At 35.9% G+C, this 27,158-nt stretch overlaps 1 protein-coding gene across 2 annotated transcripts in view; it reads right to left on the bottom strand.

The window, feature by feature from the left end:
• MYLK4 (myosin light chain kinase family member 4) overlaps positions 1-24,231 on the bottom strand; it is a 77,667-nt gene extending 53,436 nt beyond the window's left edge. Inside the window, exon 1 of one of the 2 annotated variants that reach the window (XM_016156491.2) lies at positions 24,021-24,231. In XM_016156491.2, coding sequence (XP_016011977.1) covers positions 24,021-24,197 — 177 coding nt within the window. In that variant the 5' untranslated portion in view covers positions 24,198-24,231. The remainder of the gene's footprint in view (positions 1-24,020) is intronic. The other variant, XM_016156501.2, reaches the window with a different exon arrangement.
• Between the last annotated feature and the right edge of the window lie 2,927 nt (positions 24,232-27,158).

Below are 27,158 nucleotides of genomic sequence, written 5' to 3'. Positions count from 1 at the left end.
AACCAATTTCTCAACAGAAACTTTGCATGCCAGAAGGGATTACCATGAAATAGTCAAAGTGGTAAAAAGCAAAGACCTATGACCAAAATTACTCTACTTAGCAAAGTATTCATTTAAAATTGAAGGAGCAATAAAGAGCTTTCCAGACAAGAAAAAGCTAAATGAGTTCAATATCCCCAAACCAGTATCACAAAGTATATTAAAGAGAATTCTTTAAGAAAAAGAAAAAAATAAAAAATATAAATAATAAAATATCAACAACATACCTATTAATAATTACTTTATTATGTAAATGGATTAAATACTCTAACCAAAAGACATAGGGTGGCTGAATGGTTAAGAAAACAGGACCCATACATATACTTGCCACAAGAGAGCCATTTCAGATCAAAAGACACAAGCAGGCTGAAAGTAAAGGGATGGGGAAACATATTTCACGTAAATGAAAACAAAAGAAAAAGAAAAATGGAGAGTAGCATTACATATCTCAGATAAAATAGACTTTAAAACAAAAGTTACAAGAGACAAAGAAGACATTTCATAATGATAAAGAGATCAATTGAACAAGAGAAAATAAACCTTGTAAATAAACATAGCAGTACCTAAATATATAAAGCAAATATTGATGGGCATGAAGGGAGCAATTGACAATAATATGGTAATAATAGGGAACTTTAACACCCCATTGACTTCAATGGATATGTCATCCAGACAGTAAATCAAAAAGAAAACAGCAACCTTAAATAAGGCATTAGACCAGATGGATTTAATTGATTGTTTTAGAACATTATACCCAATGCAGCAGAATATACATCCTTTTCAAGTGAACATAGAATATTTTATAAGATAGGCCATGTCAGTCCACAAAACAAGTCTAAATAAATTCAAGAAGATTGAAATCATATAAAGCATCTTATCCAAGAAGATTGAAATCATATAAAGCATCTTATCCAATCACAATGATATGGAATTAGAAATCAATTATAAGAAGAAAACTAAAAAACACACAAATACATGGAGGTTAAATAACATGCCACTAAACAATAAATGGATTAACAAAGAGAAATCAAGGTACTTTGACTCAAATTCAAATGAGAATATAACAACCCCAAATCTATGTGACACAGGAAAAGCACTCTTAAGAGGGAAATTCATAGCAATATAAGCCTACTCCAAGAAAAAAATCTCAAATAAAGAATCTAATCTTATACATAATGGAACTAGAAAAGAAGAATAAACAAAGCCCAAAGCGAGAAGAAAGGAAAATTTAAAAATCATAGTAGAAATAAACAAAATGGAGTCTAAAAAACAACATAAAAGAGTTTAAAAAATAAGTGTTGATTTTTTGAAAAGATAAACAGTCAATAAACCATTAACCAGATTCATCAAGAAAAAAAGAGAGAAGATGTAAATAAATAAAATCAGAAATGAAAGGGAATAAGTGACAACTGACACCACAGAAATACAAAGAATTATAAAGATACACAATGAATAATTATATGCCAACAACCTGGAAGAAATGGATAAAGTCCTGGAAACATACAATCTCCTAAGACTGAATCAAGAAGAAACAAAATCTAAACAGACTGATAATCACTAATGAAATCAAATCACTAATCAAAAATCTATCAACAAACAAAGGTCTTGGACTTGATGTCTCCATTGGTGAATTTTACCAAATATTCAAAGAATTAACACCAATCCTTCTAAAACTGTTCCAAAATATTCAAGAGGAAGGAAACTGCCAAGCTCATTTTATGAGGCCAGCATTACCCTGATGCCAAAACCAGACAAAGGCATTCCAAAAATAAAATGACAGTCCAATATCCCTAATAAACATAGAGACAAAAATACTCAACAAAATATTAGCAAACTGAATTCAGCAATACATCAAAACTATCATACATCATCAAGTGGGATTTATTACTGAGATGCAAGTTTGGTTTAATATCCACAAATAAATTAACATGATACACCACATAAACAAAATCAAGAATAAAAATCATTTGGTCATAGCAATAGATTCAGAAAAAGCATTTGAAAAATGCTAGGCCATATATAACAAACACATGGCTAATATATGCACTGGTGAAAAGCTAAAAACTTTTCCTTAAGATTAGAAATAAGACGAAGATACCTAGTCTTACAACTTTTATTCGACATAGTACTGGAAGGCCCAGTCAGAGTGATTAGGCAAGAAAAAGAAATAAAAGGCATCCAAAAAAGAAAGGAAGATGTAAAACGGTCACTTTTTGCAGATGATATAAATAATACATAGAAAACCCTAAACACTTCATCAAAAAACTGTTAGAACTAATAAATGAATTAAATAAAGTTGCAGGATATAAAATTAATATACTAAATCTTTTGGACTTATCTGAAGAAATACAAACACTATTTGAAAAGATATATGCATCCCTTTGTTCACTGCAGCATTATTTACAATAGCCAAGATATGGAAGCAACCTAAGTGCCCATTGATAGATGATTGGATAAGGAAGAGGTGTTACATGTATACAATGTAACACCTCTTTGTACATGTATACAATGGTACTCAGCCATAAAAAAAAAATCTTACTGTTTGCAACGACATGGATGGACATAGAGGGTATCATGCTAGGTAAAATAGTTGGACAGAGAAAGGAGAATACCATATGATTTCACTTTCATGTAGAATCTAAAGAACAAAATAAATGAACGAACAAAACAGAAACAGACTCATTGATACAGAGAACAAACTGATGTTTGCCAGATAGAATAGGGGTTCAGGGCTAGGGGAAAAAAAGTAAAGTGATTAGAGAGTAGAAATTGGTAGTTACAAAACAGTTCCAGGGATGTAAAATACAGCTTAGAAAATATAGTAAATAATATTGTAATAACTCTGCATAGTACCAGGTAGGTACTAGATTATAAGGTAGATCACTTTGTAAATTATATAAATATCTAATCACTATGCTGTATAGCTGAAGCTAATATAACATAATGTTGAATGTCAACTGTAACTAAAATATAAAAGTGTTTAAAAAAATAATTATAATAATATAAGAAAATGTTTTGCATTTATATATACTAAAAACAAATTATTAAAAAGAGAAATTAAGAAACAATTCCATTTACAATTGCATCAAAAGAATAAAATACCTAAGAATAAATTTCACCAAGAAGGTAAAAGACTTTACCCTAATAACTAACTATAAGATATTGATAAAAGAAATTGAAGAAGACACAAATAAATGGTAATATATTGTATTCCCACAAATTGAAAGAATTAATATTGTTAAAATTAATATTACCCAAAGCTAAATATAGATTCAATGCAAACTTTTCAAAATTTCAATCACAGTTTTCACAGAACTAGATTGAACAATTCTAAAGTTTATATGGAACTACAGAAAACCCAGAATAGCCGAGCAATCCTGAGAAAGAAAAATAAAGTTCGAAGTATCATGCGCACTACCTGATGAACTATACTACAAGGCTACAGTACTCAAAACAGCATGTTATTGGCATAAAAATCAACACGTTGATCAATGGAACAAAATACAGAGCCCAGAAATAAACCTATGCCTATATAGTTAACCTATGACAAAGAAGACAAGAATATACAATGGAGGTAAAGACATTGTATAATAATAAATGATATTAACAAAACCAGACAGGCATGTACAAAAGAATAAAACTGGGTCACTTTCTTAAACCATATATAAGAAAACTCAAAACTGATTAAAGACTTAAATGTAAGACCCGAAACCATAAATCCTTTAGAAGTAAACATAGGCAATAAACTCTTTGACATCATTCTTGGTAATTTTCTTTTTTAATATATCTCCTGGGGGCAAAGGCAACAAAAGAAAAAATGAACAAATGAGATTATATCAAACTAAAGTGTTTTTGCACAGCAAAGGAACCCATCAACAAAATAAAAAGATAACATATTGTATGAAATAAGATATTCACCAATGATACATTCAATAAGGGATTAATACCCAAAATATAAAAGGAACTCCTACAATTTAACAATGATAAAACAAACTATCCAATTAAAAAATGGGCACAGGCCTTGAATACAAATTTTTCCAAAGAGGACATACAGATAGCCAATACACATGTGAAAAAATGCTCAACATTACTAATTATCAGGGAAATGTAAGTTAAACCACAATGAGATACCACCTCACACTTGTCAGAATGGCTATTATTAATAAATCAACAAACAGTAAGTGTTAGAGAGGATGTCGAGTAAAGGGAACCCTCCCGCACTGTTGACGGGATTGCAAATTTGTGCAGCCACTATGGAAAACAGTTTTGTAGTTCCTGAAGATATTAAAAATAGGACTACCAGATAACCAACAATTCCACTTCTAGATATTTATCCGAATAAATCCAAAACACTAATTTAAAAGACATATGCACCCCTATGTTCATTGTAACATGATTTACAATAGACAAGATAGGGAAGCAACCTAAGTGTTCTTTAATAGATGAATTGATAAAGCAGATGTGGTACGAGATACAATGGAATATCACTCAATCTTAAAAAAATGGAATCTTATCATTTGCAACAACATGGATGGACACAGAGAGTAATACGCCGGACAGTAGGAAGACAAATGTTATATGATTTCACTTATATGTGGAATCTAAAAAACAAGATAAACAAAACAGAAACAGACTCACAGATACAGAGAACATTTTGATGGTTTCCAGATAGGAGGGTATTGGAGGAATGGATAAAAAAGGGGGAAAGATTAAAATGTACAAATTAGCAGCTATAGTTATGAGAATATAAATCACAGCATAGGGGATATAATCAATAATATTGTGATAACTATATACTTCAGATGGGTACTAGAGTTATTGGGGTAATATGTGGAATCTAAAAACAAAATAAGACTGGCTTCTGATCAAGTGGTAGTGTTGATAAACACTGTACTCTCCTCCTCCTATGTCTCTGTCAAAATCACAACTACATTATAGAACAACCACACTTCAGAAACACCTAAGAATAACTAGACCAAACTCTTATAACTAAGGATATAAAGAAGCCACATGGAGACTGGTAGTTGCCAAACAGGTTAGTCCCACACCCAAGTGTGGCGGTTAAGAATCAAGAAGGATATATTTGCTGTTGAGGTCCCCCTAGAGGAGTGAGGTTCCCAGCTCCACACTGGGTTCCCTAGCATGGAGCACCAGTGCCAGGAAGAGGAGTCCCCACAACAGCTGGCTGTGAAAATCAGCAGGGACTCAGTCTGGGTGAGACAAAAGAGCTGCTGTAGACCCAAATATATTTTAAAGGGTCTGTACACAGACTCACTCACTCACAAACACTAGCTCTAAACTACAGAGAAGTGACTACAGCTCCCAAAACACCAGGAACATACAAGAAGAAACTAAATTGTCCGGCTTTAGGGCAAGGGCAAGAGGCACAGCTCTCTCTCTGAGACTAAAGTATCTACAGGTGCCATTGTTCCTTTGCTGAACCCTCCTCCCACACAGTATGCAAATGCACGTGGGCACTAAATCCGAGTCTCCATTAATCTGGCTAACACCCCTCTCACCTCACCCTGGTTATTCTCTGAAACCTCACCCCACCTGACTTGTGCACACTGGCCAAACCTGTTTTTGCAGCTGTTCCTCACAAGCGCCAGCCTCTGCCAGCATTGCAGATTTTTCTAAAGTTTCTGAAAGGTCCACAAACCCCAAACAAGCAGTGACTGACCTTGGCATGGCCTGCACCTCTTGCTAAGTGTCCCTCAGCTTAACACTAGCAGCAGCAAGCCTATTATTTCCAGATGTCTCCAAGCCCAGCACAGGTAGCTACCAACTACGAATCACTTTGTAGCTCCTACCAGATGCCCCTGGCTGGACACAGGCAACAGCTGAGCTTGTCTTACCCCAGACCCCTCCCACGATACCCCAGAACCAATAAACTTAGTGATTGGCTTCAAACCATACCAGAATACCACTCAATTAGCCCCACAAGTGGCATACGCAAAGGGTGGACTAGTAAGAACCAGAGCCCCACTAAAATGAATCCTGCCTTGTGATGTCAGCCCCCACACAAAAGTTTGTCCATTGTAGTCACAGCCAGTCCTCACAGCCAGTCTGCCTGAGGGTCGCTCCCTCCCACTAATATACTAACAGCAATCAAGGCTCAACTACAACAGTAGACCACACACGGTCCCAACAAGGAACACGCCTGGAGCATCTGGCTCAGGTGAACAGGAAAATTGCACCACTGGGCCCCACAAGGCTCCTACTACATGAGACCATTCTGCCAAGACTCAGACACATAGCAGATCTACCTAATACATAGAAACAAACACAGAGAAGCAGCCAAAATGAGGAGACAAAGAAACATGTCCCAAATGAAAAAACAGGACAAAACTCCAGCAAGACAACAAAATGGAGGCAAGCAATCTATCAGATGCAGAGTACAAAACACTGGCTATAAATATGATCAATGAACTAAAGAGAAGAATAGATTATCTCAGTGAGATTTTCAGCGAAGAGTTAGGAAACATAAAAATAAAGCCAGAAAAGATAAAAAAATGAAGAATACAATAACTGTAATAAAGAATGTGTTAAATGGAATCAACAGCAGATTAGATGAAGCAGAGAATCAAATGAGCAATTTGGAAAACAAGGTAGTGGAAAACATCCAATCAAAACAACAAAAAGAATAAAGAATTTAAAAAATGAAGATAGTTTAAGGGGTCTCTGGGACAACATCAAGCATGCCAACATTCCCATCATAGGGGTACCCAAAGGAGAAAAGAGAGAGCAAGAGACTGAAAAAATCTATTTGAAGAAATAATGACAGAAAACTTTCCTAATCTGGTGAAGGAAATAGACATACAAGTCCAGAAAGTGCAAAATCCCAAACAAGATGAACCCAAAATGGCCTACACCAAGACAAATCATATTTAAATGTCGAAGATTAAAAACAAAGAGAGAATCTTGAAAACAAGGAAACAGTTACCTAACCTTCAAGGGAGCTCCGTGAAGATTGTCAGCTGATTCATCAGCAGAAACTTTGCAGACCAGAAGGTATTGCCATGAAATATTCAGTGATGAAAAGCAAAGACCTACGACCAAGATCACCCTACCCAGCAAAGCTATCATTTAAAATAGAAGAGAGATAAAATGTTTCCAAGACAAAAAAAAGCTAAAGGAGTTCATCACCACCAAACCAGTACTACAAAAAATGTTAAAGGGACTTCTCTAAGAAGAAGAAAAAAAATTAAAAATATTAATAAAAAATATTACAAAGAAAAAAATTCTGACTGACAAATACATAATAAAAGCAGTGGATCAACTAACACTAAAACTAGTACAAAGGTTGAAAAACAAAAGGAGGAAGATCATGTGTAATTATAACAACAAATTAAGGGATACAAATAAACACACACACAAAAGAAGTAAAAAATAATAACAAAAACATAAACGTAGAGGGGCTGAGTCGAAGTGGTAGTGATTCTAGAATGTGTTGAAGTGTAAGCAATCATTAACTTAAAATAGACTGTTATAAATATAATTTGGTATATATGAAGCTCATCATAATCAAAAACCGAAAATCTACAAGAGATATAAAAAAATAGAGAAAGGAACACTATAGAGAGTCATCAACATACAAGAGAAGAGAGCAAGAGAATAAGAAACAGAGAAATACAACAATCAAGAAACAATAAATCGGCAATAACTACATACATATCAATAGTTATTTTAAATGAAAATAAATTAAATACTCCAATAAACAGATGAAGTAATATTTAAATGTCACAGAATCACATACAAAGTCAAGATCATTTATCTAATAGGTAAAGAAGTGGAATATTACTAAGACATAAACAATGAAATCTTACCATTTGTAACAATGTGGGTGGACCTAGAGGATATTATGCTTAGCGAAATAAGTTGGAGAAAGACAAATGCCATATGATTTCATTTATATGTGGAATCTAAAAAACAAAATTAAAAAAAAACAGAAACAAACTCATAGATATATAAATGCTATATAAATATCTAACTACTATGTTGTATACCTGAAATTAATATAATATTGATATCCACAGTAATTAAAAAATAAAAATGAAATAAAATAATAAAATAAAAGCTATCACACCCCATCCCAAAATAAACAAAATAAACGAAATAGAAACAAACTCCTACACAGAGGACATTTTGACTGTTGCCAGATTGGAGGGGGTTTGGAAGGCTGTGTGAAAAGGTGAAGGGATTAAGAGGTACAAATTGGCAGTTACAAAATAGTCATAGGGATGTAAAGTACAGCATAGGGAAGGTAGTCAATAATATTGGACTATGTATATTTCACATGGGTACTAGACTTATCAGGGAGATCACTTCATAAGTCACATAAATGTCAAATCGCTATGTTGTATACCTCAAACTAATATAATATTGTATGTCAACTGTAATTGAAAAAAATTTTTAATTAATCCCCTGGAGAATTATTAAAAACATATTTCTAAGCTCCACTCATGGAGATTCTGCTTCCATAGTTTTGGGGGGTGCCTAATGACCTAATGATCTGTATACTCACCAAGCACCCCGAGTGATTCTCATCTTCAAGAGAGTTTGAGAAATGCTGCCTTAGAACAGTGGTTCTCATCCCAGATAAATATCAGAATCACATACGAAGTCAAGATCATTTATCTAATGTGAGTGGCAAAGCCCAGATGGGCTCGCAACATCCAGATGCCAGTGATTTTTTCACTTGACCCTGGGAGTTGCTGAACCAAAAGCCATCCTTAAACCAGCAAGGGTAGAATGCAATAAATTCAGCCGCTCCACTCCACATATGCTCATGATCACATGCTAGAATGCACCTGCAGGCAGTAGTAATTCAGCTACAAGATAGATTCCCAAAGATTATTTCTTTACTCAGCACATATGTGGCTTTCAAGTAAACTACCTGCTGCTTTGCTGATGACAAGGGCAGACCAAGGAATATCCATGATGCAGCATCTCATCAAAGGCCATCACCTTTCAAATGGGTGAGGATCTCAATGTCTAGACCCATCTCTGAGAGAACCAGTGTAACCTTTGCAGGGAAGACAGACCATGCCTGGCTCTTCACATGTTTTCTCAGCCCAGTTTATCTAACTGGCCATTGTACAGGTTTCATATTTTGTCTGCCTGGGAAATCTAATGAAAGAACTAAATTTAGACATATTTATTTTACCAAAAAAAAATGTGCTCTTAAAATGTTCAAGAAAGCATATTGCCTGGTTCCCAAGGAACAGCCTGAGAGATCCCTAAGACACACACACACACAACACACACACACACACACACACACACACACACACATTCTGAATGTGTGTATGTATGTAATATACAAATGTACTTAAGTAAACATCATCACTACTGAGGTAGTGAATGTTCATTTTTCTTTCGGCAATTTTTTTATAGTAAACTTTAATTGATTCTTCATGTTCAACTGCAGAAGGTAATGAACATTCTAGTGCTCTCAAATCTTAATGTGCACATTAATCATTCAGGGACCTATGAAAACGAGATTCCTATTCAGTAGGTCTGGGTGGGACCAGGGAAAGCCAACAAGTCATGAACCACACTTAAAGTAATAAGATTCTGGTTTGTGACACATAAAATAGCAACTTTGAAAGACTAGAACATATAAAAGAAACAAATATATAAAAACTGTTCTCAGAGACCAGGCAAATTAGAGTAGATGATAGAGGCTTTGTACATCTCCTCTTGCGATCACACCAAAGTTGTGATGGAAACGCGGAGCAAACAGCAAGCAGAGCTACCTGGGGTCTGGATGAACAGAAGCCCTAAAACTAGGGAGAGGAATAGGAAATCACCCTGCAATGGGAGGAGGTAGGGGGAAATAGGAGAAGGCAGAGACATAAGGATGCCAGGTCTGAGCAGCTGAGGGGGACAGAGGCTATGGCAGCTGCAGCTAGCAGCTGCAGACATTCTTTTTAAAGAGGCCATGTCCATGACCAGACTTTAGCGGTGATGGACTCGCTCACTCTGAACACCAGTACCAAGTTGGCTGCTCAGGGAGCACCAGGTACCTACAGGGGACATTGAGTTGTTGGAGTGAGTGCCAGAGATGAGGCTTTCTCCCAGGCACTGATAGTATCCATTGTTCTGCTGCTGAGACCTCTCCCCCCACCCCTCACCCTAAGCATGCAGAGCAGCTCTGCCACAGCTGAGGTGTCATCAAACTGGATAACAGAGGTCGCTCCACCCAGAGGATTCCCTAAAACTCTGCCTCTCCCAACTTGTGGCCTTAACTAAGCCAAGTCCAATAGTGTCTTTAGCATGTGCTGTGCCCCTTGCTGATTAGCTTCAAGCCACACACTGATGGCACCTGACCTCGGTTTCTGGTGTGGCCTCTTGAGGCAGCTATAAACATAGCATCTGTGCATTGCTTGTTGAGTCTTAACAGGTGGCCCTGTAGGGGCACAGGCTGGGGCTAAACTTGGCCTGCAGCTGAACCCCTCTCAGGACTGTGCCACTGGACACCTACTACACAAAGCCACACTAATAAGACCAGGAGACTTAGGAGCTTTGTACATAAAAACAGACACAGAAAAGCAGCCGAAATGTGAAGACAAAGAAGCAGTTCCCCTATGAAAGAACAGAACAGAGCTCTAAAAAAAATAGTCAAACAATCTATCAGATGCAGAGTTCGAAACACTGGTTATAAGGATGCTCAGTGAACTTAGAGGAAAAGCAGATGAATTCAGTGAGAATTTTAACAAAGTGATAAAAAGTATAAAAATGGAAATGGAAATTATAAAAGAGAACCAGTCAGAAATGAAGAATATATTATCTGAGATGAAGAGTACATTAGAGGGAATCAACAAAGTGCATGAAGTAAAAGACCGAATAAGTGATATAGAGAATGGGGTAGCAGAGGACACCCAATCAGAATGGTAACAAGAAAAAAGAATCCAAAAACATGAAAATAATTTAAGAAGCCTATGGGACACAATTAAATGTAAAAACAACCACATCATAGGGGTATCTGAAGGAGGAAAGAGAGCAAGACATCGAAAACCTATTTGAAGAAAAAGTAATGGAAAACTTTCCTAATCTGGGGAGGAAAATAGACAAACAACCCTAGGAAACTCAGAGAGTCCCAAGAAAGAGGAACCCAAAGAGGGCCACAACACATCATAATTCAAATGCCAAAGGTTAAATACAAAGAGAAAATCTTAAAAAGCAGCAAGAGAAAAGCAGTTAGTTATCTACAAGGGAGCACCCATAAGACTGGTAACTGATATCTCAAAAGAAACTATGCAGGACAGAAGGGCTTGGCACAAAATATTCAAAGTGGGAAATACCCAAGATATTCAACCAAGATTACTTTATTCAGCAAAGCTATCATTTAGAGTAAAAGGATAGACAAGAAGAAGCTAAAGAAGTTCATCATCACCAAGCCAGAATTACAGGAAATGTTGGAGGGACTTCTTTAAGAAGAAAAAACATGTATCAGAAACAGGAATAAAGAATGGTAACAACTACATTCCTATCAATAAGTACCTTAAGTGGAAAAGAATTAAGTGCTCCAACCAAAGATAGAGTGGCTGAAAGGATAAGAAAACAAGACCCCTACATATGAAAAGGAAGAAGATGAAAAAAGATATTGCTTTGATAGACCTAGAGTGTATTTAAGTCAGACAGAGAAAAATAAACACTATATGATTTCACTTATATGCAGAATCTAAGAAATAAAAAGGACAAACTAATCAAAAACAGACTCACAAATATAATGAACAATTTAGTTATGGACAGAAGGGAGGGGAGTTTGGGAGGCTGAGAGAATAGGATGAAGGGTTAAAGAAGTACAGATTAGTAGCTCATGGATGGTCTCGGGGATGGGGAGCACAGCATAAGAAACGCAATTACCATTAATTAATACACTGGCTGGTTGGAGGGTCAAGGGAGGGAGAGGGCAATTGTGGGGGGATCATTTTACTTACTATGTAGATGTCTAACCAATGTACTGTATACTTGAAACTAATTAAAAATTTTTTTAAAAATTTTAAAAGGCATAGAGCAGAAAAGAGAATGAGGAAACATGTAGTAAAATGTAAAAATATGGGAACAGAAATCGAATTTGTGGGCGACATCTCTGTGCCAGGCACCAAGCCACTTGCTAACAGATTAGCTAATTCAGTCTTCCCAACTATCCCACAGGATTGGCATTTTACATCATTTTGATGAATCCAGGACTGAGACTTGGGTTAAATAACCCAAGGTCATTTAAGGTCACACAACTGGAAAGGAGTCCCATGGGAATTTGAATCTGGGTCTGTTTGATACCAAGGTCAATAATCAGTTCTTCGTAAACCAGCATTCCCCAAGATACATCTTAAGGCACCCTGAAATCTGACTGTGAGTCAACAAACAGAAGACTTCGGTGGTCAAATAAATTTTGAAAGCTCTTCGGATAAATAAGAATGTAATAATGTTTTAGATATGAAGTTAACATTTATTTAATGCTTCTCATGTGCCTGGTTAAAAACAGTTTTGTTGTCATTGTTTTAACATGAGAACCTCTTGGAGCCTTTAGTATGTTAAAGTGCATTGAAACTTTCCAATGTTACACGTTGGAGAATAATATTGATACTCCCACATAAGATGATGTTGATCATACAAACATATAATATTAAAATAGAATAATTGGAAATAAATTGATAGGCTTTAATTATAAGTCATTATCATTATCCTCTGGTGGACAAGCTTAAAAGTTAGGCATTATGCTTGATAACTTTCCATTTCTTTGTTTATCTCCAGTTAATTTTATTAGAATAGTGGGTGGCCTGAGCTTGGGACCAGGTTTGGTCCTTAGGGAACAATGACAGAAAGTTGGGAGGGGAAAAATACAGATTCCTCTGTGGTATCTAACAGCTATGTAAAGTAGGTCAGACTGTTCACCATTTGAAATCTGAAGAGACAAAGTCTCTGGACAGGAAAGAAAGAGAATATCTCCTGTTCTCTTTGTTATATTGGTGATAGTAATTGTTGTAATAGGTGAGTTTATAAATCTTTGTAAACTGTATCAGTACCAGGCTTGAACTGACCATCGCATATTGGGTAACGCATTCAATGAAATAATAGTCCCTGCCTTCTCGCATGTTCTGTTAAGTCCATGTGGCTAATTCCTTCTGTATACCATATAATTTGGTCCCACCATTAAGCATTTGGTTAATCTTTTCATTTTTCAAGTCATGTTCCCATTATCATCCTGGATGATGGATTGAATGGAGTGTCTTTTCTCCTCTTGAGAGAAGATTATTCATCTGTGTACATATCCTTGGGTGACAGTGGGAGAAATACTGACCTATTTTGCCATCATTCCAGTGGGAATGAAAAGGAATGGTGGAAGAAACCTTTCAAGCTGCATACAAAATTTGGTGTCTGATAGGATGTGCCAAGGGTAGGGGGGTCAATTGTGCAGGACAGTGAGGTGTCAAGGTCACCAAGGTTTTCAGCCTGGGTGGGAAGACATTAAAGGAGAAAAGTCCTTCAGGAAACTAGATCTGTGGGGCTCACAGCAGGATAGAGATAGGCCACAAAAAAGATGCTCAGCATAGTGTAAAGGCATAACTGCCATTAACAGTAAAACTTACTGTTCTGTTTTTAAAGCACTTTTTTCATGCCAAGCACTATGTTAACTGCTTTATACAACAACACTGTGAGGTTGGTATTATTAACCCCAGATGACGAAATAGGATAAGAGAGGCCAGATAATATGCTCAGTGTCATAAAAGTAGTGAGAGGCAGAAATGAAATTCAATCTTGTGGTCTTACATTAAACTATGTCACATAGTAAAAAATGTCTCACATTGTAACTTTTCATTATTAGGTAAAACATGTGTGCACAAACCTGAAAAACTACTGAGTAAAACTATAAAAAACTAAACAAGATAACCTTTGGATTATCCATCTTCCTGATCTATCTTTAGTGAAAATTCAATTCCATTCAATAGTCAAAGATATAATTATGATTAATAAAGTACAGAAAATATGGAAACTTGTGCATCATGTAACAAAAAAAAATGTCAGACAAACGACGTTTAGTTTATAATTTTCCAATCTCATTACATGTTTGAAATAATCATTAGTTCCAATGTATTCTTCCTGTGTTCATGAACTACGGCTGAGAATGGCCTGACTGCTGCCACGGAACTAAGATTTCAACAAGTAGAAGAATTAGCCTCAAGTGCTCCGACTTCACTGCCCCTCTACAGTAACTTTTGCAACTTCTCCCCACTGGAGGTCACTGTTACATCACAGTTTCAGAGATGAGCATCAATTTGCCCTGAAAAAGGAACTAGACCATGTTATCTGTCCAGTCTGGCTGTGTAGAAATCTTTGTGCCCAGATTCTGTATTAATTACTCAATAAATAATTGAACAAATAACCAAAACAATCATCAAATGTGAACTGTAATTAAGATAATGTGAAGATAATACAAATTGTCCTTAGAAAATTCATAGAGATAATTTGTTTTCAAATACCAATTAATTTTTAAAAATAAGTCCTAGTCAAATTTTCTATGAATAAACAAATAACCTGTTTCATGTGTTAGGTAAGCTAATTCATTCAGAAAGAAATATCATGGAATATATTTGCATAACTTTGGGCAAGTTTCTGACCTCACTATGCCTCAGTTAACTTATCTATAAATGGAGGTGGTAATTATACCAAATTCATAGAGCCATTGTGAGGATTAACTGAGATGCTATATGAAAAGTGTTTATCATAGTACCTGGAACACAATAAACCCAACATAAATGTTAGCAACTATTATTATTATCCATACAGCCCAGCAGGGTAGTGCCTACAAGGTTTAAATGAGTTCATGTTTGTAAAGTGCTTAGCACAGGGCCTGGCACACAGTGAGGACAATTTACATGTTTAATAAATAAGTAAATAACCTAAGTTAAAAGCATAAATAGGCAAAAGGCAAACATAGCCTTAAGGATGTAGAAACATCTATATTATCATCAATTCAACATGCTCATTCTAGAAGGTTGGGAAGAAATGAGACCTAACACTTGTCATTATCCATTTTCAAGTGTTTAAATAACTAGAGACTGCCAAGTAGTCTAAGGGAAGACTCTAAAATAATTACATCTCTATAATATGTTGAGCTACAGACTGAAAGGAAAGAATAATTTGCCCAAATATGTATCCTGTGTTTGTCTTTTAAATAAATGATCTTATTTCATCAGATTCTGCCTCTTTTTGAGACCATCAGTGACCGTCAGTAAATGAAACTTCTTGCATCATCTTTGAGTTTCAGATATCTGCCCTCCAAGCCACAGTTGTATTTGGCAACAATCATGGGAGAAGCCCAGCAGATCCAACACTGTCTTTCATGCAGTAAGGGACTCAGTAATTCTTTATTGAGAAAATTAATATAGAATCTAGGTACAAAGATTTAAATGAGTATTTAGACTTTGATATAGGCTGCTTAAATACATTTATGTTCCTGCTTCATCCAGTAGATTCTTAAAGAAAACAGGTTCTTTAAAAAGAAAAACTAGAACTTTGAGTGTCTGAAGGTGAAAAAATGCTGATTACTAACACATTTTGGTGCCATTTATTTTGTGTTGAGGTGCTGGCAGTTTTACCCACAATTGCCTGTTCTTCATCAGTGCAAATATCGAGGCAGTGAAAAGACAAAAATATTAGAATTATTTTAAAAATAGTTTTGACCTTACAGATCTCTGGAAGAGTCTTATGGTCCCTCAGGACATCCAGGGACCTCACTTTGAGAACTGCTGGTCTAGTGGATGATGTCCCAGTGAAAGTGCCAGACAATGTAGATTCATCATGTGTCCCCCATGCCTGTTCCAGCCTCTCTCAGGCAATTTGGGAAAACACCAAACGCTGCTAGGAGCTTTCTAAAGGTTTAGGCTGGAGTGGACAATGAGCACTTTCTGAGGCCACGTCACAAGGCTCTCTGAAGCTCTCTCCAGAGAACAGAAGGGGGTTGAGGGACTCAGGGGAGAGCCTTTGCCAGATTCTGGGAGATTTAGAAGCTCCAAATAACATCTTCACCTCCTGTTGTTTCCTCCTCTCTTATCCTCCAGGTGTTCTTGGGAGCTCAAACCCCATTTAAAATCTAAAAGCATCCTGAAAACTAAATATATACTAGACTCAAAGATATCCAAGCTGGACATGGGCCTCTTAACTGACAGATGCTCTGGAACAGGCCCAAGGTAATAGAACAATGCTCACCAGAGTTTAATTATTCTGCCCTATCAGAACTCTGCAGTTGAAATTCCAGGGATATACCAAATACAATGGAGCAAAAACCGCACTTAGAATTGTATGGCTAGAAATAAGAAAATGTTATTATAAAACATTTACATTGCACAGAGATAGAGTCCTTTCTCAAGAACACACACACACGCGCGCACACACACACACACACACACAAATACATTATGAATTAAAATTTTGTCTTTATAATTCATTTCTGTACTTACCACTTATTTTAAGTTCTGATAAGCTCTAAACTGTATAAAAAAGTATAAGAGCAAGAAGACTTTACATTCTTGTTTACTGCTCACATTTGGAATGCAAATACTAGAAGCTAAAGGTCACCTAGACAAATTCCCCTTATTTTCAGTCTGGCCCCTGACTTTTTTTTAGATTTCCTGACACCTAGCAGTAAACCTAGGCCTTCTCAGCTCCCAGACTGAGGCCCTGTGAGAATTGTTTTTAAAGAAGAAGACAGAGATATTAGAAAGTTAAGAAGTAGGACACTTGTCATTATCCATTTTCAAGTGTTTAAATAACTAGAGACTGCCAACTGCCAAGGCAAGAGGCCAGCAGGGCTGGCTGGTGATCAGCCATCCTGAGAGGTGAGCTGACTGACCCAGAGCCTGCTCCATTCACTGGTATGATACACCCACATGGGAGAAGGCCAACAGGGAACCATGACAGTGACCATACAAAATGCTTCCCAACCACTCTGTGAAAAAGGCTGGCTTTGACAAAACAAAATGTGGAAAGAGAAACATAAGAGATATGGTTGAAAGATAATTCTGATTTTAGGAAAGGATATAGTCCTGTGATGTCATGAATCTTGGGCAAGACAATTTTACCTCTCTTGTACTTTGAGTTCTCCCTTCAAAGAAGGATTTGGTGAGTTGACCTCCAAGATTCCACTAGAGCTGTGCTTCTAATGACCTTAATCTTTGAGTCACAATCTATATGCTACAGTACAAGCCTTCAATATCCATTTGATAGAGAAATGCTATAATACCCTGCACTCATCAGAATCTCTGAGTAGATAAAGAAATGAGCCATGGATTATACTGTAAATTTGTGCTGGTATCCAAATAAACACTTATAATTTTTACACAATCAACAGACTAGCAAATCAAATACTTTTCCCTAATTAAAAGTTGTAAATAAGGTTGAAGTGCTGCCTGGGACCCCCATGAGAACCAGCATTCACCCATATGTAACTGAAAATTCCAGGAGGTTAGTCACCCCACCAGACAGCCCTTGACCAGTGGGAATGTCACCCAATGGATCAGCGCCCCCTTCAGTACTACAGGTGAACAGTCCTGAGGTTACCACTGGCAATAGTCAGCTTGACAATGTGACCTTGTTGAAGCTTCTCACTCTCCAGGCCCCCGTCCCTATTCCCTGAAGTCATTTCCCAAAACAAACCACCTACACACATGTTCCTGTCTCAGCTCTGCTTTCTGATGGGACATCAGAAGCAACAATATGGAAAACATGAATCCAGGCACTTAAGAAGCACTAAATAAATTTTACTTGTTATTGATATTCTATGTATCTGCTATTTAGAGGGAAAACTTCGGGTCTCTCTTCTCTCCACTGCAGTCTGCTTATCACCAGTTTCTCTGGTCTTTGTTATTGTCATTACATGGCAAGCAGAAAATGAGAAATGGAGTTGAAACTGCCAAATGGCAGAGGGCAAAGACCTGAAAATAGCTTCCTGAGTCCAGGTGTCTATAAGCCGATGTGAAATCTTCATTTTTAAGGCTTTGGGGTTATTAACAAACAAATTATTTTTAAAGTTTATGTGTATGTATTATTGTATATTTGAAAACTTAGAGTCAGCACATCAAAACCATGATTTTACTGTTTTTGCTTTTGTTAATATTTTTAAATGACTTGATATATGAAAATACTAATACAGATAAAAGTAGTATGCAGATGTAGCAAAATTATAAAAGTGGCATGTGAAAAATTGAAGCCTGGGAAACATTAATAGATAAACATGCTTTTTATAATCATAATGTCTAGGTAAGTGGAAAAGAACATAGTTTGGTTAATTATAACGAGAAATTTCATTAACAAGTGTGTTACACATTTTTTTACTTGGGAACACAGACTTAATTTGTAATATTTATATTTTATACTACATTGCTTTAACTTTTAGAGAGGAAAAATAAGGTATATTTTTCATATAACCCCATATAACAAAGGACTATCAGAATTTTATTTGGAGAATCTAAAATGATGCAAACATAAATATGACTCATTGTGTAGTTGGTACAGAACACCTAGAACTACATGGACAGTTATCTGTACCTAGTGTGCTGGAAAAATCTTTCAACTGTTTCGTGTTCTGAATGGATACAGAGCACATTAACATCATAAATAGGATTCTCTGATGCCCTTAAAAAAGACTGTTCCTAAAACTGCTTTTTTATAAAAAATGTCTAAGCCCACATTTCTGAATAATCATTAGCAATGGGAAAAAGTAAGAGGATATATCATAGAATCTGATTTAAGAGGCATTTTCTTTACAGTAAAAAATTGCAGAAACTCTTTTAAATACACAAAAACAACACTCTTAATTGACCTTTTCATTGAGAAATACTATGAGGGCTACATTCTCATAGCTTGGGTGAATAACTTATTTTTTTCCCCCTTTGTAAGATTAAAACCCTCATGGTATTTCCCATAGATAATAGATTAAACAGCCAAAAATGATGAATGTTTGGGCAACAGTGACCAAATCTGAAAATGTAGACCTAACTGTGATACTACATCAGACCTAAAGAAACTTATAATGTTATATAATGTCATATTTTAAAAAGTCTGTTTCTGTCTATCCATCTTTCTCCCATCTCTTTTACCTTGTCCTCAAGTAAGATAGATCAGATGATAAATCATTTGAAGATTTGGCAATTCCTCTGAAAGAGAACTTAACAGTTGCAGAAATATTTACTGTGTCAGAGTCCACTGGAAAGGCTTGGGACCATTAGAATAATCTGATTCCCAGAGCTCTCAGTCCTCTGAACACCACCAAGATGATGAGTTGGTGGTTTCTTTTCGAATGAGATATTTAACAAGAAATGTAAGGCATTTATATAAAAGCATAGGGATATATTGCCCAACTCCACTGGAGAAAAATTTTTTAACTGTAAATCATGCATTCTCAATGGTGATGACATCACACACAAGGGGATGAAAATTTATTCTTTGGGAGAAGTGACAAAAATCTTTTAATGTATAAAGCACAGATATACTTTTAATCATAAACAGAAATACCATCTATCTGTAGTATTAATATTTCTTAGGAGGTGTTTAACTGGGACAAGGATAAGGAAGCAAAAGTCTCTGGAACTAGAATAGGTGATAATGGAAAAAAGTTGAGGAACATCACTATAAATCCACTTCCTACAGGAACAATGATTTAGACTGTTTTCTGTAATATTTCCAAACTGTCTTATATTGTTTTAAAAATAATTTAATCTATGTTAATTGATAAAAGAATTAAATATGTGGAAAGAGATGTTTTCCCAGATACAAATCCCCTCTCTTGAGAAGTGCTAAAATCCATAGAATCTGAATCATTTTTCTTCATTCAGAAATCTACTATTTTTCTGGCTGAATTCTATTCTGGCATAGCTATGATATCAAGTAAAAGGCATTATCAGGCAATGGTTCAAAAGAAAAAGCATAGAAGGCTGTGCTAGATAGCTTTCTCAGAAGAGATGATTGCTGTTCGGATGCTATTTTGCCATAGATTTCTTAATAAGGGGAAAGGAAGTTTTGCCCTCATGTTATTTTATTTTTATAATTAAGTCATATAAGAAGTAAGAGAATGAAGACACGTTGACATTATTTTTAACTCTCGCAAACAAAAATAGATCACCAACTTTAATATACATCAAGAATGGCTGTTTTGAGGTTCCCCCAAAAGTTGGTGCAAGTGTTTTAAATGTTGAAATGTGCTACATGCCTCTATTATAGCTCAACCTCTTCTAAGACAGTAATCTTAGGGAAGGATTAAGACAGGCATGCATTTCATCTCCTTTGGCAAGCACCACTCCCTGGTGGGAAAAATTCAAATAGAACAGTAAAATGAATCTGACTTAGTTAAAAGTGGTGTTACTACCTGTGTGTCCTCAAGAGCAGGAGCCTGTCTGTGACCTCCCCGTGTCATCATGGACTGGAACACACGCCAGAGTAAGGAAGATGAGATGAGGCACACACTACCTACAATCCAAATGTCTTTTCTTCTAAGATATAAATCCATACTTTGCTTATGCACTCCTTCCCTCCCTTGATCTAGCACAAGCATGTTTCCAAGTATATGCTTGTTACATGCTCTGTTCTGAGGAGTAGGTGTTGCCAGATTGCAGAGGGTTCTTGTAGGATCTTGTGAGAGATGTTTCCAGTTACACGATCTACAGATAATCTGCCTCTTTAAAAGGAAAGATATGATAGTCGATGTGACAGATCTGAAACAGGTGCAAGGTCAGAGAGAGACCTGCAGGCAACCATTGACACCAACGCAAGTGTGTTTACCCCTGGTTCAAGGAAGGATGATTAGCACAACTGAAACTGCCATTTGCCTTGATTTCTCTGCCACCAACAGGCAGCTTTCTCCTGCCCCAATGGGTAAGGAGAAAAGAGGCAAGCTTGGATAATCTTGGGCATAAAGAGTAGAAATATATATATAGCAGATGGGAGAAGGCAGAGGGTAGCAAACAGAATCAAATAGGAGAATGGGATTCTGGTTGCCTGAGAAAACTATCTGGCTCTTTTGTCTTTCATTAAGTGGAGCGGGAGTTGGGGGTGGGGCAGTTAAACAGTAAGTTAGATCTGAGGGAAATGCAGAATAAGGGCTATTCATATAGAAAATAGAGAATTAACAAAAGAAGAAATCCTTTTGGTTGTACAAAAGTAATACTAATTATAGTCATGAGAGTTATTTATGAATTCATGGTTTATATACAGTAGCTATTAACCTCATCACTCATATGTAGCAGATTAATTTATTTTAGGTTTTATTTGATTTCAACAGCATATTATGTAAGATTAGAACTAGTTTTTTATAGCATATCTGCTAAAAGCTTTTAAAATTTACATTACTTAGGTGAATTTGAACACCCTTTAAATATACTACAATGAGAAAAGTCACAAGAAAACAAGATAAAAAAAATAACCAAAACATGCTAGAAAAGTAGAATATGCGGCATTTAATAAATTCAACAAAAAACAAAGTAGAAAGAAAGAAGACAGCTAAAAATAAATCCAGTGAAGGAAAAATAAATTAAATAGAAAAACCTGATTAAGAGCAGGAAAAGAAAAATAATCTGAGCTTTTCCAAACCATGTTAACAAATATGTTGTTAAATTTATAGATAATTTTCCCTGCTGGGACTAGAGAGTAAAGACTTTTATATAAAGAATTGCACTTCAAGTGTTCAAAACAAAGCTTACATGTTGCTGTCTGAAAACCAGAGTAAAGTCATTTCAGGGCACTACAGTGAAGATTTCTACTATGATTGGCAGTGCTATTTTTCTTAAAGATAGAAGGATAAAAGAGAAGAAGAGTAAGTGGAAAAAATGATGGCCTTTTTCTTATAATCCTTGGAGAGAAAAGAGTGATATTTACTGTGGCCTCAGCAGAATGTGGAGACATCAATCTAGCTCTGTCTACATACTTGAAGACATCTGAGCTGCTGGAATGCCCCGACCCCTTGCCAAAGCCTGCTGGCTACCCTGACACCCACTTATTGGGCAAGTAAGAGCCTCGAGCATGGTGGCCCTAGCAGCCACAGAAAGGAGAAGAGCTCTGCGCTTCCCATTCGTGTGCCCATCCCATTCTTGTGCACCATGAGGCAAGAGAGAGACAGGTAAATTTATTGCTGGCATCTCTGGGCCCATGGCCATTTACAAAAAAGAAACTGAATGGGACATATGGAGTTACTAGTCATTCCTTCCCACCTTCCACACTGCATTGACTGCAGAATCAAAGTCAGGAGGCCCAGGTTACACAAAAGATATCAGACTAATTGAGTAGGATGTTCTTTTAGGGTTTCTGAGGAATGACATTATCAGTTTTTTCCTCAAAAATATTCTAAAATATTTAACTAACAAATTATGTGATTTCTAATATTCTGGAACAGTTAACCACAAAAACAATTCTTCCTAAAAATGTTTCTTTTTCAGCTTAGCACCATTTCAACTCTTTAAAAATATCGCCTACTTATAAAAATTATATCTAAAAATTACATCACAGAACCCACAGAAAAACAGTACTGGAAAAATAATTAAATTTATATAAACTATACAGATAGTTGGTTATTTCAAAATTATACAAAACTATTTTGTCTTCTTTGTCCTATAGAAAGTAATAAACAGAAAAAGAAATCCTGTTTGTTTGTATTGTAAACAGCCCTAATGAAGAACTCCTTCAAATCTGGTTGAAATTTTGCCTGTGAAAATTTCTCTTGGTGTATACTAAACAAGACACTGACTCATAAAGTGGAGATCTCAAAAAAATCTAAGTTTCAAACTAATTCATTTCTTCTCTCCAGTACACTTTATCATTCTTTATTCACTTACAGTTAAAGACTCCTCTGCCTTTTATACCTAACAGCTCTATTCATTGTCTGTTGTATATTAAAAATGCCCTATCTGAATAGCACTTTTCAGAACAGTAACTGGACAAAAAAAAAAAAAAAAAAGATGTTTCTCAAACCTATCTAATAAGAATCAGTTGCTCTAATAAAAACGATAACTCCTAGCCCTCAACGAGAATGCAGAATTCACTTAGATTGATCTGTTCTTTCCACAAACATTTTTGGTGTCTAATGTGTGCTGGTTACTAGGAAAGCAACTGAGAATGCAGAGAGTGATATGACATCCTGACCTTGAAGAATGATACTAGAGGAATGTAAACACATTTAAAACAATTGCATGTGCTAGACTAAAGCCCTGGGCAAAATGTTAAGAGGCCCATGCTGGGCCAGGAAGTGTACTTCTATGGATCTTATCACTGAGAATTGACTAAGCTAAGGCAGTTGGGAGAGATTGCTGCTGGCTAACATTTATTGAATGCTTAACATGGTAACATAATATGCTAAGTGCTTTTTATACATTGTCAGCTTGATTTTCACAACAGCTATAGTCCCATTTTCCAAATGAGGCAGCTCCTTGGTTGAGTTTAGTGACTTGCCAAAGATCAAACAGCCATAATTTAGATCATCCAATTAAGACACTGGCATGTCATTTAATAAGGCTTGCTTATCCCTGTCTCTGACGATCACTGTCAACATCCCTGCCACCTACCCTGTGAGGAGCTTAAGGTCTTGAGAAAATTTAAAACCTATTCTGCAAAGCAATTGTATCCCTCACAGAGCTTCTCAGAATTTCATGCCCAATCCCATACTTTTAAATGATCCTTCTTAATAAATATGTTTCCATAAATTTACTTTCATAACTTCAAAGCCATAACCACAATGTTGCCATAGTCTCCAGGTAAAGATGCATACTCAAAGGCATTCTAATTACCAAACTCAATTGTATAATTTACAATGCATAATCCTCAGTAAGATAAATTAATGTTTGGCTATTCGAAAATTCTGTAATTCTACCCACAAGTGACGAAATAAAATTTGAAAAGGGTCTGACAAATGGCTATCTTTGTTGATGCATGTAAGAAAAGATAAGGTAGAATAAATACTTTCCAGGAAACTAAATTAGCATATAAATTACCTCGTTCTTTTCAGATCTTGACTCCTGTTCACTAGAACTTTCTTCCAGAAAACATTTCACTTTCTCGACCTTGTCCGCGCACTGAAAAAAGGCCATTTTCTCCAGATGGTTACTGTTGTAATACGGGTTGATTTCTTCCAGCCTCTTCACTTTTAACATCTTGGTTGTGAGTCCCATTAAGTTACTACCTGGAGTGGAGTCTTCATCTCCCTCTGTCCTTGATTTCTAAATCAAGATGCAATCATGACTTTCGATTGCATCTTCCTCTTTACTGTAAAGAAAAAAAACAAAGTTCTCATCATTTACACATTTGACTTTTTGGGAAAATGACTGGTGAGAATTTTGGAGTCTCTTTTATTTAAATTGGAAAGAGGATTCAAAATAAGGAAGAGAAAGTTTCAAATGCTGGAACTTTAACAGGAAAAAGGTTTTCCCCCATTTTTCCTACAAAAGGGAACAGTAAGAAGCAACTTTAAGTTTCATTGGGCAACTAAATATTTCCCTCACTGCATAAAATAAGATTTTTGTCAAATTGCCATTTTAAATACAGAATTGGGATTGTAGGTTTTGCTCCTGCCATCCCCAGTAGGAAGGGCTTCCTGCATAAAGGGTCTTTAATGCTTCCCCTGGGAATTTTGCCCTCCTCTGGGGAATAGTCTCCACCAAACGAGTCATTTCCAGAGAATTTCTCTGCCTACATCTTAAAATATTTGGTGTTTATTTTTTAAAAAAATTGTTTCCTTACAGCCTTCTCACATAGATATGATACCCAGATAGCTTTCTTTTCATCTTCATTAGCAGCTCAGTACCAAGGAGTGCATTCAAATCCTTGTGCTCTTCTTGAAATACTTCCCTTTCAAATTAGTTAATACACATACTATTGTTCCAATACTAGAGATCTACATATACATATGTATCTACACATCACTTGTTTATATGGCCAGATGTGGGGGGTAATTTAAATTTGTAGCAGGTTTTCACCGCCAACTCCTGAGGCCCCCTGCTGGAGATTTTCTGAAAATTGCTTCTTCCAGCTTTTTCTTAATTTTAAATCATCTGTAATTATCTCCACAAAACTTTATCTTTTACTTCTCAATTCATATAGTAAAAATAATACCTTGAGCTCCAAATTATTTAAAATAGAACGCTCTACAAAATTCCACTTAGCCATATAAAGTGCTTACATTCAAACACACAAAAATGTAAATAGAACCAACCAGAGTACTATAAGATAAATTACAGGCCATTATTAGCATTCTTACAAATTGCCCTAGAAAAAAGCATTGCTGAAATAAGGAGAGAAATGCATGAATATTTCTAAGGCAAACTATGACTAAAATATCACATGTAATTGCAGGTGCTACTGAAGTTGTATCAAAAAGCCACACACACACACACACACACACACACACACACACACACAAAATAACATTGAAGAAAAATTTTAGGTCCAAGATATAATAATTTTAAAAGAAAAATTAAATTTTAAGCTCTGCCTGGCATTCAGTACAACTTGTTATTTAAGGCAACATAGACAGAAAGAGGTCTGGGAGGGTATAACAATTTTTTAAAATAGAGTAATTACCATTTATGGAGGACATCCTAGAGTTTTGACCACTCCAAGTGTAGAGTATAAGTTCCGGCAGGTAAAGGGAAATTTTTCGGAGTTCAAAATGACTACATGTTTTTCTGGTATAAGTATTTACTCTCAGTCAGTCTAAGTCTTCTGAGAAAACAAGTCCCCACTATGAAAGGAAGTATCCTCTCAAATGCCACTTTGAGCCCCTGTTTAAACTAATATGGTCCTTGATCTCATGTTGCTCAGCTGTTGCCTTCTTAGTCAGATGGGGAAGAATATTAATTTTAGACACCAGGCTTTTCAAAGCCAGTGGCTCCATTTCAGAGGTCAGGTAAGGAAAGGAATTGGGAGCAGTGGATGAAATAACACCTTCACCTTTTCCTCTCATCAGTGTAGCAACACTCAGAATTACAAAGCTGCATTTGTCTTTGGCGATCATATGCCTGGCTATTCCGCCCCTTTCATACTCACAGTTATATAAGTGTTCATTCCCAGCTGAGAGGATCCTGGGTGACGGAACTCCACAGCCACCTTATATTTTGAACATAACCAATTAGAACATGAGAGATGTTTCGAAAGCACTTAGCAAGTTTTAATTTTCTCAATCTTTAAAATTACTTGTAACATCTCCTACTGTTTATGGCTCTAGGGAAAGGTCAAAGGCACAGGCATGCAGGGAGTTACAAAGAATAATGAATTTTCATAAACTCTCTTTACAAGCAAGATTGTCCCTTTTCCATCACAGGCCAATAAAAGAAAATCCAGGAGAACAATCCAATTACCTAGTTCTAACAGTAGCATATTCCTAGATTTATTTAAATGGCATAAAACCTAATTACTTAGAAAATAGAACTGTTAAAATAGACAATTCTACAATTCTTGAAGGCCCCAGGCAATTTTCCCCTATTCTCTGGAGCCTTAGCTGATCCCTCCACTCCCCACCCTAACACCAACTTTTAATGTTCTCTTATTTAAAAAAAAAAAAAATCTTATTTTTAATGCAGATTAATGATGTATCCTATATAAAATAAAAACATATGTTTCTATTTGGATGACATATAAAGAATTATAGCAAAATCTTTAAAAAGCAGTTTTGGGATTTTTCTAGAATTAGAGAACTTTGTTCTTCAGTAAGAACAAGTAAGCAAAACTATATATTTGTTACAAATAAATTATTCAACAAAATTGTTATGAAAAGACTGAACTGTTTTGAGGTTACCAATTTTTCTTAGAATAATAAAATGTGAAGTAGTGCTAATAAGGTGACAAATCCATCCTCACACCCCCATGGAAAGAATACAATGTGTACAGCCATCTGCCGATTTAACCATACCCTCTACCCAGACCATCCAAACAACAAAATCAGACTTTCCATGCCATCAGCTCCAGCAAACCAACCATAGGCTCCAGTGAGCAAGAAAACAGCAGAATCCATTCCTTTGCTTTTTATTCTTAATATTTTTTAGAGTATTTTTATATCTAACAGAAGAGGTGAAAAGTGAAAAGATAGCACAGAGAGTACCTTTTTATGCCTACACCCAAATTTCTTATTTTTGACA

Source organism: Rousettus aegyptiacus, unplaced genomic scaffold, assembly GCF_014176215.1.
Source record: "Rousettus aegyptiacus isolate mRouAeg1 unplaced genomic scaffold, mRouAeg1.p scaffold_m13_p_1, whole genome shotgun sequence".
NCBI classification, from domain to species: domain Eukaryota; kingdom Metazoa; phylum Chordata; class Mammalia; order Chiroptera; family Pteropodidae; genus Rousettus; species Rousettus aegyptiacus.
This window is presented reverse-complemented; position numbering and strand designations above follow the sequence as displayed.